The sequence below is a fragment of the Sprattus sprattus genome (genome assembly GCF_963457725.1).
Source record: "Sprattus sprattus genome assembly, chromosome: 3".
Classification (NCBI taxonomy): Eukaryota; Metazoa; Chordata; class Actinopteri; order Clupeiformes; family Clupeidae; genus Sprattus; species Sprattus sprattus.
The window spans coordinates 51,219,783-51,232,233 of record NC_137922.1 but is presented as its reverse complement, the minus strand read 5'-3'; the positions used below and the strand labels follow the sequence as shown (position 1 = coordinate 51,232,233).

At 41.8% G+C, this 12,451-nt stretch overlaps 1 protein-coding gene across 1 annotated transcript; it reads left to right on the top strand.

Annotated features, from left to right (window-relative positions):
- Positions 1-3,448: 3,448 nt before the first annotated feature.
- aamp (angio-associated, migratory cell protein) lies at positions 3,449-12,288 on the top strand. The gene is made up of 11 exons (XM_080835019.1): positions 3,449-3,821; positions 4,031-4,165; positions 5,960-6,079; positions 6,233-6,372; positions 6,495-6,639; positions 7,069-7,152; positions 7,587-7,702; positions 8,335-8,432; positions 8,551-8,641; positions 9,674-9,828; positions 11,736-12,288. The coding sequence occupies exons 1-11, from the start codon at positions 3,731-3,733 to the stop codon at positions 11,809-11,811; spliced, it is 1,251 nt and encodes a 416-aa protein (XP_080691145.1). The 5' UTR covers positions 3,449-3,730; the 3' UTR covers positions 11,812-12,288.
- Positions 12,289-12,451: the final 163 nt, after the last annotated feature.

Sequence of the window (12,451 nt, the reverse complement as noted above, 5' to 3'; positions counted from 1 at the left end):
TGACAGATAAGCGTTCCTTCACAAAACAGTAACATAACCCAAGTCACCTGCATGACATCGATAAAGTGCAAAACTGTACACTCATTTGAAGAAAAGAAAAAAACAGTGCAGAGAGCTATGCATGGCATCTATACTTTTTACAGTGTGGAGCAATTTGATTGTCTCTAATCTTAGGCTTTTAAATATATGTTATGGCCAGGTGACGTTATGACTACAGAACTCAGTAGTTAGTTGGAGGGAGGGCAGGTGATTGACCACCTTCAAATGTGAAAAAGGTCCAAAAAGGTCAGTGAATTTAATTATTTATTTACAGAGGGGACACCCCTACAGCTTCCCCGAGGCAACGGTCCATTATAATCCCACCACCCTGCCCTATCAAATGCCGCAAACGGCTCTGCTTTACAGCCTCACTTCACTGCTCAAAGTGAAATAGTCCACCATTACACGTTGTAACTATGCCCATTGTGTTAGAGGGTTTTACTGTTTAGCATCCATACTAGCACTGACAGCCAAGAATAATAACTTTGAGAATGAAAGGAACAAAGGTCACCAGCGATTCTGAGAACAATGTACATGAGCTAAGTTGGTAACAGGAGGTTGGGAGGCTGAGGCCTTCTTTTAAAAGTTAGTTTATTCATGAGGAACGTTTTCTTTGTCCACACTCCTATACCTGGACGCATGTGGAGTTGTGTCTCTGTGAAAAAGTAAGAAAAACATCAGTACATACAGGGTTAAGGGTGGGGCTATACTGGTTGTCAGGCTGCCAAAAAAGATTAGTGAGGTGTGTTGAGCTTTGCAGTGCAGTGACTTACATATCTTTGGCATGTTTTCCATGGAGCTTTCGCGAACATGGAGACATCATGCTGTCCGTTGGGCTCCTAATGTCATTCCTGTATAGAGAGACAACACAACTCAAGCTAACACATGTGGGGCAGCTTTAATTGTCTACATACAACACACAATTGTTTCAAAGAAAATCTGTATGTTTGTATAGTATTTATGTATTTTGTATTCTGCCTGACATTATTATAAATGTTGCACTTACGTTTCTTGTATCTTCTTTCTCCTGGCCAGACTTGGAGTAGGTGGCTGTTGGTTAGGATGAATGGTGTGCAACTCCACTTTTCTTGCATTTCTTGTATCCATGTTTTGTCTTTCTGCAGGTAATTGTATTTATTTATTATTATTTTTAATTTTTTACAAAACCTTAGCCTTTGCCTAACATTGTGTTATGTGTCATCATGAAACACACATAACAATGTGTCTTTCTTGAAAAATGCTTGCTTATATTTATAATTGAGTGTCAAGTAGGCCTACATTGCAGTTGCAGTTACATTCTATTTACAATAATTACAAAATATCTGGCCAGGGTTTGTGCCAGCTAAGAAAATTGTCTAACAGATGGACATGCCGGAGCTTGCCCCCCCTCCAAAAAACGAAAACCGCACAGTCATGACAATATGTAGGGCTAAACAACCATACGAAATCATGTCAAGCACAACTAGATTAATAAGCCTACCTTCGGTTGCCGTCTCACTTTATCAGGTTTGAAGCTCCTTGTTCCAGCACTGCACATATCAGCTGTTTTGACTCATATTCGAAGGTGGCGCTGTGTGACGTATTTCAAATAGGAGCCTGCAATTGGTTGTTGTTAGGCAAAACAAGTCACGTGTTTATACGCCAAATATCAACTTGTTTTTCTCGTCGGCTGGCTGACAAAAATGTGACATTTTCGCATTTCAAAAGTAAACTAGCTCATGTAATTTTCCACGAAACTGTTGCCATGCGGAATAAAGAGTACCCTAATGTTCGAAGCTGACAATACGCCCAAGTCGAAAACACAACACTGAAATAACTGTATTTAAATTGACGAGCTTATAACGTTGATGTTGAAACGTTGTCCTATAATTTAAACGACAGGTGCTTTTTCGGAACATTTGTTTCACTATCCTCTTCAACGTAGGTAGCCTAGTACATCAATCATTAAACACTTTTTTTCATTCTTATGAGGGAAGAGTGTGGGGTCGTCCCAGTTCAGCACGTGGGTCATCTCACGTGGTTATGTCTCGCAAAAAACATCTGCGCCCAACGTGGGGCTCGAACCCACGACCCTGAGATTAAGAGTCTCATGCTCTACCGACTGAGCTAGCCGGGCTTGCTTCTAATCTCGAAGAACGCGATTTATTTACATAAGGTGAATGAGTCGATCTTCTCTGTTTTAAGAAGAAGCAGGACATTCATGTCAGTTCGAATAGCATATCAAAGACCTAGGTCTAAAGAATCGGTACCTGCTTAGTGATCAAGTTTTTTAAAAGATAGACTTCCTCTCTCCAACTGATATCAGGAGACGCATAGCTATCATAGCCTTGGCTAATGAAAGACTAGAAAAAAAATATTTATGCAGCGAGAAAACTGAAATCCCTCAAACTACTTGAAAATGTACAGAAAACTGCTTGAAACCCTTGGGTGACAAACAAACAACAGGTCGTTTTCGTCACCTTGTTAATGTGAGACTTGAAGCATAGATCGGAATCTAAAATAACACCAAGATTTGTAACCTATAAATCCAGGGAGTTAATTTCCCCAGATTATTAAACATCATTTCTCTTTTTGCATTAGGGCCGACTAGTAGGATCTCAGTTTTGTCCTCGTTTAACTTTAAGAAATGACTGCTCATCCTATGTATCGCCAAAAGACCGATAGTAACGGAGTTTATAGCTGCAGCATCATTTGGTTACAGCAGATATGTACAGTTCCGTTTCATCTGCATAACTATGGAAACATATCTATTGTGTTCTCTAAGGACCTTAGGGATGTCCCTAAATGGCAGCATGTACAGTGAGAATAATAATTGACCAAGGCAGCTCCCTTGTGCAACCCCAAAGCAGATATGTTTCTTAGACACATGATCTCCAAACCTGATGTAAAACGTTCGCCTTTGATGCATGTTCTGATGTCATGATCAATCGTTTTAAATGCTGCTTAGGTCTAAGAAGACAATTGTTCCCTGTCAAATCCGTATATGTGTGAGACAAGTTATCTAGCAAAATAAGCACTCAACATTACAGCGTGACGCTTGCAAATGAAGTGCTGCCATCTACTGGCATTAATAAGTATCACAGTTTGCCATAGCCAAACAGCACCTTTCGGATTAGACCAAGTCCCTGGGTCTTTTTTGGGGGGGGGGGGGGGGGGGGGGATTTATAGATGATGTACTTTTATTTTCAAACTGTGTTGTTCTGTCTAGGTTTCACTTACAGCCTGAATAAAAATGGCATTGTATAATTCCCACTTTTGCTAGGCCGTTTATAACGGAAGTCCCGCCTAGATTGGGCGTGGATTAGTGCTTTCCAGAGCCGTTTTTTCTTCACTGGTTTCTACGTGGTTGGTTTTCCTACCCTGTCAGTCAAGGTGATCTCAGCGTGTGACTCGGAAGAAACCTCGAACCAACACGTGAAATCATTGTGAGACAGCACGTTTATCATGACCAATTTGTTTTTGGATTGTTGGTTGCTTTTAAAACGTATTATTCTGACACGTACTACATGAGGATCCAAAAAGAAATTAGCGACAGGTATTGTGGGGTTTTTCCGAAAGAACTTTCATCTTGACCTGACTGACAAAACACACGTTCGCCAACTTGGAAAGTTAGCTGGTTAGCTAATAACATAGCGAACTGGTTCGCAGATACAATACATTAGTATTGCTTGAAGAAGTAGGAAAGGAAAACATGGATAATCCTTCTGAGGACACCATTGAATTGCATGAGGACGAAGAGATACTCGAGGTTATTGATCTAAGTGATACAGAACAAACCCCAGGTAAGTCAACGCACTGGTTTAGCTGTGCTGGCGCTAATATCAACAACTTCTTGCTAACTTCATATAACGGTGATGGTTAACTGGTTAGTGAGGGATTTTCCTTGGTTCACGGATCATACGGCAGCTAAATGTCAGTTAACGTGATTGGACGTTTTCAAGACACGGCATGTTCGACATTAATTGGGCACTGATTTATGTTATATTTCAAGATGACCTGGCAGAAGAGTTAGAAGACGTGGACTTCGCAGATGCTGGAGCAGCAGCCGATGACGAGGGTTGGGAGACAGGGAGTGAGATGGAGGAGGCTGTAGATGACAGTGAACTCACTTTCTCTCGTCACACTGGTAGGTATACTGACAGTCTCTGGGCTTTTTGGTGTTGTGCTTTATCTATTAAGTCTTATTTAATTCAAGGGAGAACCCATTGTGAACTCTGTAGGCATGTCTTCAGAGAAATCATCCTACTGATATAAAATATGTGTATTAATTGTATAATAATAATTATATGATATTTATGGAAAATATACACTACCGTTCAAAAGTTTGGGGTCACCCAGACAATTTCATGTTTTCAATGAAAACTCACACTTGTATTTATCAAATGAGTTGCAAAATGAATAGAAAATATAGTCAAGACATTGACTAGGTTGCAAATAATGATTTTTATTTGAAATATTAATTTTGTTCTTCAAACTTTGCTTTCGTCAAAAAAGGGTCCATTTGCAGCAAATACAGTATTGGAGACCTTTGGCATTCTAGCTGTTAATTTGTTGAGGAAATCTGTAGAAATTTCAACCACGCTTCCTGAAGCACCTCCCACAAGTTGGATTGGCCTGATGGGCACTTCTTGCGTACCATACGGCCAAGCTGCTCCCACAACAGCTCAATGGGGTTGAGATCTGGTGACTGCGCTGGCCACTCCATTACAGACAGCATACGAGCTGCCTGCTTCTTCCCTATAAAGTTCTTGCATAATTTGGAGGTGCGCTTTGGGTCATTGTCCTGTTGTAGAAGGAAATTGTAGGAGGAAATTGGCCCCAATCAAGCGCTGCCCACAGGGTATGGCATGGCGTTGCAAAATGGAGTGATAGCCTTCCCCTTCCCCTTAAAATCACTTGTACACCTTGTACAAATCTGAAGCAGCTCCAGACCATCAAATTACCTCCACCATGCTTGACAGATGGCTTCATGGCTCAAACTTTAAATTTGTCCAGAACACTTTTTTCCAATCTTCCTCTGTCCAATGTCTGTGTTGTTTTGCCCATATTAATCTTTTCTTTTTATTGGCCAGTCTCAGATATAGCTTTTTCTTTGCCACTCTGCCTATAAGGCCAGCATCCCAGAGTCCCCTCTTCACTGTAGAAGGTGACACTGGCGTTTTGCGGGTACCATTTAAAAAGCTGCCAGTTGAGGACCTGTGAGGTGTCTATTTCTTAAACTAGACACTCTAATATACTTGTCTTCTTGCTGTTGTGCACCAGGGCCTCTCACTTCTCTTTCTACTTTGGTTACAGCCCGTTTCTGCTGTTCTCCGAAGGGAGTAGTACACACCGTTGTAGGAAAAGTTCAGTTTCTTCGCAATTTCTTGCATGGAATAGCCTTCATTTCTAAGAACAAAGATGGACTGGCGAGGTTCACATGAAAGTTATCTTTTTCGAGCCATTTTGAAAGTATAACTGAACCCACAAATGTGATGCTCCAGATACTCAACTAGCTCAAATGAAGGCCAGTTTTAAAGCTTCTCTCACCAGCAAAACAGCTTTCAGCTGTGCTAACATAATCGCACAAGGGTATTCAAGGGTTTTCTAGTCATCCATGAGTCTTCTAAGGCGATTAGCAAACACCGGAGTGATAGTTGCTGGAAATGGGCCTCTATACACCTATGTAGATATTTCATTAAAAACCAGATATTTCCACCTAGAATAGTCATTTACCACATTAACAATGTAAAGAGTGTATTTCCGATTAATTTTATGTCATCTTCTTTGAAAAACAGTGCTTTTCTTTGAAAAATAAGGACATTTCTAAGTGACCCCAAACCTTTGAACGGTAGTGTATCTAGTATATCTTGATCTGTCATATTTTGAATGTGAATGTTCCCCCATCAAAAAGTGTATCATCATCTGTGTTCGTTGTCAGGTTCTGTATTCTGTGTTAGTCTGGACCCTCAAACAAACAGCTTAGCAGTGACCGGGGGAGAAGATGACAAGGCCTACGTGTGGACTGTGAATGATGGAGAGGTGCTCTTTGAGTGCACAGGTATGAGGGTGTGTGTGTTTTGTATATATGTATGTATTTTATCTCCGGACTGTCAACTGTGGTGGTAGAATACAATACAATAATGTGTATACTGATAGTACTGCACACAACTAATTGATTTTATTCCTGACTCTATTTTCCCTATGACATCAGGACACAAAGACTCAGTGACGTGTGCCACGTTCAGCCACGACTCCAAGCTTGTAGCATCTGGAGACATGAGTGGCCTCATCAAAGTGTGGAAAGTGGAGAGCAAGGAAGAGATCTGGTCCTTTGAAGTCGGAGACCTGGAGGTAAGCAACTCAATACATAGGCTCCAGTTGGCGTCTTTTACCGGGTTTCGTAAAGTGTATGTGAGAAGTAATCTGGTTTGATATGGCTGATGTTGTCTTTGTGTCTCTTTCCCTTTCCCCAGTGGTTAGAGTGGCACCCATGTGCCCCTGTCCTGTTGGCAGGCACTGCAGATGGAAATGTGTGGATGTGGAAGGTGCCAGGGGGCGACTGCAAGACCCTCAGTGGCCCCGGCTGCCAGGCAACAAGTGGCAAGATCATGCTAGATGGTATGTGTCGGAGGGTCATTTTTAACATGTATTCTGTTTGCCCTTACTTGTGAAATCAATATGGTGGTTCCTGTAAATATTTTCACTTCAGAAACAGGACCTTAAAAAAATCAGTAGCCAGTGTATTGTATGGCTGATAGAAGTGGTTCTCTATAGACATGATAGAGTTTAAAATGTTCTCATGAATCAAACACTGCCTCTCCAGAAGGTCATGGAGATGTGACAGTGGTCTATGCAACTGAGTTTCTTTTAGTTAAGTGGAGTTTCAGACTGGATAACATTGACTCGATTGTTGAGTTAAAGTTAAAACTTTAAGACAAAAAAGGAAAAAAAAAATGGCTGTGTCTCTGGCTGTGTGTCTTTATGTATGTTGTCTCTGACAGAAATGTGCTTAGTGCCATGTGCTCCCTTTCCCCCCTTTCTTCTCAGGAAAGAGAGCAGTGGTTGGTTATGAAGATGGCTCAGTGAGACTCTGGGACCTGAAACAGGGCAATGCCATCCATGTTATTAAAGGTGAGCCTCCCCTCTCCTTTATAGCGACATAAGGAACTTCATGACTCCAGCCAGTGCAGCTGAGGAGCTCATTTAACTTGGATGCTCAACTTACTGAGTGGTAAATTGCAGTGAAAAGGTTGTCAAGCTAAGTGTTATTCAGTTAATGTGTTAATCCAGTACAGTTACTGGGAGTATTTGCATTTATTCAATTTGGATACTCTATTTTTTTTTGATGAAGTAAACAAGGTAGAATACAACACTATGGAAAGCTAATGAAGATGCATTTGTTGCATAATTTTCATTTTAGCCTGAAATTACCTGCAAAATAGCTGGACGAAGCTGTATATGAAAGGGAATTGTATTTAAATGTAACTCTTCATTTATAGAAGTTGTTTGTAGAACAAGTTTTAATGGATCAAATGTTACTATTAAGAGCCGTCACTTTTTTACAGGTAGTGATGGCCACCAGGGGGCGCTGACTTGCCTTGACACTAACAAGGACGGCTCACTAGTCCTAACGGGCTCTGTAGATGGCCAGGCCAAGCTCATCAACACTATTACAGGCAAGGTAGGTCACCGACTGCTCTCACTGCCCTCACTCTAAGGGAAATAGATTTGAGCTCAGTCTGAAAGGTGTCCAGAGTCAATGCTAGGGTATGCTATAGAGATAATAAAGACGACATGTGGAGTCTGCATGTCTCCCCGTGTTCACAAGGGGTTTCCTCCACTAAGAACCCCAACAGAAAAATCATGCAAAAAGAACAGATCACTCCTGTCCGTCCCTGACCAAGACGGACGGTTCACTTGGTCCCTGGGCGCTTACAAGCTGTCCACTGCTCCTGGGAGGTCCTGGAGAAAGGAGGGTCCCGGATGGGAAAAAGGCAGAGAATAAATTCTCGCAACCTCAGGCCTGCGTGTGTGTGTGTCCTGTGTCGCCTCCATATAAACACGTGTGTTGCAGTGTGTCATGTGTGCCATTAAAACCTGACAATTATTAATTATTATGAATAACAACACTTGGCTATGAAAGCTGGCTATGCTTGGCTATGAAAGCTGGGCCATTGTCTGCTTTCTTTAACTGTGATGAACAGGGGAATTATTTACGCCAGGGGAAGGTAGACGTGTTCTTTAATGCAATTGGGTTGTTTTGCTGAATGAAGAAGAGACTTAACTGACTTAGTCATGTCAAATTCTTGCTAGGTTCTATGTGCCTTCTCCATTGAGAGTGTCAAAGCAAAAGACGCCATGATGGATGAGGAGCAGTCCAACTCTGTCGAGTCAGTAGGCTTCTGCAAAGTGTGAGTGAACCACTTATTCGTCTCCCTGTATTTACAATCCCAAGAATCCTGTCCTTCTCACAGAGAAAGTGCAGATGTCCTCTTGGCATTGCAGTCACATCATGCTCTTGTATTTCAGTTTGCCCTTGGTTGCCGTGGCTTACCTGGACGGTACCCTGGCTATCTATGACCTTTCTACTCAGACTATGAGACACAGGTGTCAACATGAGGTGAGTAGGAAGTATTATGCTGACCGTTATCAATACTTGGACTCTGTTACGTATTAGTTATTTCTTCAGATTGTCTTTCAAAATAAACAGTCACACGCTCATGGGTGTCGCAAACATTTCTGTATTTCTACACCAAACAAACAAATCAATTGCGGTGAGACATGGTCACGCATTAAACACAAAGTACCGACCACCACAAACGCATTGTCCATTGTCCACAGTGGTTTTATGTCCATCCAAAGAGAAAATATTCCAAATAAGAAAATCCTGAGTAATCCGTATGGAACAGGTTAAGTCCGTAATGGTTGGTGGAGAAAACCGAAGCTCCCGGCCTGTGTGTTCCGACGGTCCTACTGTCGGGAAAAGAAACCTTTTAAGAAAGGAACGCCAACGGCTTCGTATTCTGCCAATAGCCTGTGGCCAAAAACGCCGCAACTCTCCCGCAAAACTCTCTCCAAACGCCATTCGTCTCCATCTTTCTCCATCTCTCGGTCACCATACTTCCGGGACCTTTATTCACTTCGAGTTCCCCGGTTGACCTCTTCATGACCTTCATTTTTAATCACCCAGTGTTCTAAATAAACCATCCCCCATTGATGACATGACGAAATAACACGATATAATCGTGTGAAAATAAATATACAAAGTAGAAATAATATATAAGTGTGCTTGTACATCACAACTCCAACACATAAAAGCCTGGCCTAAGCGTTGGCAACGAGATTTCCTGTTAAAAGAAAGGGGAGAAATGTTGAGGTCGACATTTTGTCAGTCCTTCATAAAGTCATTATTTAGGTGTGTGATCGGAGTGTGTTGCTAAGTGTGAGGCAAGGAGCTGATTTAATGCCCCATCGTTCACTGGTGGTTTGAGATTGACTGTTTACAACTGCGGAGACAGGTCTGTCTGTTCAGCTGTGTGGTCTCAAGTAAACAGTAGTAGTTTATTCCTTAGTTATTAAGAAGTATTTGGCTGAAGTTAAGTATTAGAAGAGTAAAAAAATGTGTGTGTGTGTGTGTGTGTGTGTCCCACAGGCAGGAATAGTCAATCTACAGTGGGAGGAGTCCTCTTCAATGGTGGCCACCTGCAGCCTGGACGGTGTCGTCCGGCTTTGGGATGCCCGCTCTGGATCCATGGTGTCCGAGTGCCGTGGGCATGATGCCGAGATCCTGGACTTCACACTAAACAGGTGGGTCTTGCAATTAACAGGATAACTACTTACAACAATCACCTACTTTTACATGTACTTGTAAAGTTGTAGTGCACTTGTGTGTCCACCAGGAGGTGATGTTTGTTTATGATATCTTGTGAGGTCAGCATTTGAACACATTTTCCTTCATTACGGTTCTTTATGGTATTTGTTTTGTTTTGGATTACCTTTACAACTAGGAGACTTTAACCTGGACGTATGACTTGACAACTGCATTCAGTGCCAGAGGGCTTTTTTTTTTTTTTGTTAGGGTTATGAGTGAAATCTGTGTTGGTCTCCTATAAGAAACAAACAGTTTGTATCCATGTCAGACACGCGTACACTGATAGCTTCATGAAAAATTCAAGTCTAGAGAAAGTTTAATGCTTAAATATGTAACTTTTTTACCTTTTGCCTGTATTTAACTTTTTTCTGGAGCCGCTGGGTCCTTTGTGTCTGAGCATGTGTGACTAGGATCAGGTAGTGACAGTCACTTTCGGAACAGCTTTGACTCATTGGCGAGAGCTGAAAGACACATTTGGATACAAGTTCGATTCAGAGCTAGCCATCTTTTCTTGACATTGTTGGCAAAGTTGTTGACTCGCTAGAATCTCATAAACAAGGAAAGCAAATTTCAACAGGTTTCGCCGCTAGGGGGAGCTACGAGCCAAAAACGACTTATTGCTGTTTTAAGTAAGCCATTTCGATTCACCTGTTTAAATATTTGCTACAAAAATTTTAACACATTTTTCCTCCATTACAGTTCTTTATGGTATTTGTTTTGTTTTGGATTGCCTTGACAACTAGGAGGCTTTGACCTGGACGTATGACTTGACAACTGCATTCAGTCCCAGAGGGCTTTTTGCAAATGTCACTTCAGTATGGATGGAATGGCTGAATGATGAAATACTAGTTTCTAATCAGATGTACTGATACCAGTGTCTTCAAGACAGTAGTTCTTTAGTTTTGGACGAGATCTCACACTGACAAAAAGAATTATTGGTATGACATCTGCAGTATGGGATTAAAATGAGTCCCACGCTGCACTCTTGTGCTGGGACCTGCTGGTCCTGCAGTACTCCTGCGTGAGTCAGCCTCTAGTCACATGTTAATCGAAAAAAATTATTGGAATGACAACTCCTCTCACTTGAGAACAAACCCAGAGGTTGAGAACCTTATCACCATCAGTCATTGTGTGATGCTGTCAGGGAAAAGGTCTCAACTGTCCTCAGGGGAGCTTTACATCACTTGTGTTCAAAACAATGCGTAGGCTTGTGGTTGGAAACAGGTTTTGTGAGGCTGGACTGGACACTTGGATGAATGGGTTGAAATTACATGTTTTCATGTTTTGTTTTCACTGCCGGTGAAAACAACCTCCCTATAGATACCCTCAGAGTGCAGTTTCAGGTCCTGCAGCAAAGGCCGACAGCAAGATCACTCATGTGTGAGACATGGTCTGTCCCTACGATGGCATGCTTCAAGGTTTCAGTGGTAGTTGTGATCAATTGATATGGGACTGAAATGTTTTAAACCTTGATAATTAGCATTCTACCCTCCCTGCTTGTCCATTTTGCCTAAAGATGCAAGGTAAGGTCCTTTTAGCAGTAGAAGAGACATCATTAAACACTGTACATTGTTGCAATCCCTGTACATGCATTTATCTTATTGTTTTTGTCAGCTTCTGCATGAATCATATGGAGAAAACAAATCTGAGATGGATGGATGGATGGAATGCATATCATGATTGGTGCAAATTATCTGTATAATGTTCCTTCAGAAAGGCATCATGAGAGTTGTTCTGGGTAGATCAATGGAAACTACTCAAGATGAGGGTGATGTGTCTGTTGTGTATTTATGTGACGCTAGAAACCAGTGTGTCACTGACTGTCTGTCTCTCCTCTCCACAGTGAGGCCTCCATAGTAGTGACCGCAGCAGGAGACCACAAAGCCAAGGTGTTCTGTCTTCAAAGGCCTGACCGGTAGGGCCGCACCTCCTGCAGCCCTGCTCCCGCTCCCCTCCCACCCCTCCAGGAGATTTTACTTGCGTCATACCACAGATAGCTCCGTCTGGGCCCGGAGGAAGGGGTTTGCTCCTCACAGAGAGATTTCAACACACCAAGCCCAGACCAAGCCCACACCTGAGGGGACAGTTCTAGGTCTCCTAGTTCTTGGCCTATGGTGTTCTAGTCAGTAGTGATCTTTTGAAGTAAAACCTGTTCACTAGACACATTGGTTTGGAAATCATTTCAAATTCTCTATCATGAAATGGACACAAAATGTGACTTATTGTAATGGCTGTGTTCAATTACAGGAAAAGGAACGGGGATTTATATTTTCATATTACACACTGAAGTTAATTTAATATTATGCGACCTGTTTAACTCACTGAATATTTGAAATCGCAAAACCCCTTTTTGTCAGTTATTTCCGCGTGCTTCATTAAAATATTTTATGAGTGAATTCTGTGTAGGTCTCCTATAAGAAACAAACAGTTTGTATTCATGTCAGACACAGGTACAGTGCCACTTGAAAGAATGTAATCCCCTTGAGCAGTTAAGAGTTTTCTGTTGTTTTACCATGATTTTTCTATTTTTTCATCAGCAATTTTCCATAGATGGAATGT

Coding starts and splice junctions, on each gene's coding strand:
- aamp (XM_080835019.1), top strand. CDS start 3,731: ATGGATAATCCTTCTGAGGACACCATTGAATTGCATGAGGACGAAGAG. Junction 6,373..6,494: donor TTGAAGTCGGAGACCTGGAG/GTAAGCAACTCA, acceptor CCCTTTCCCCAG/TGGTTAGAGTGGCACCCATG. Junction 8,642..9,673: donor GACACAGGTGTCAACATGAG/GTGAGTAGGAAG, acceptor TGTGTCCCACAG/GCAGGAATAGTCAATCTACA.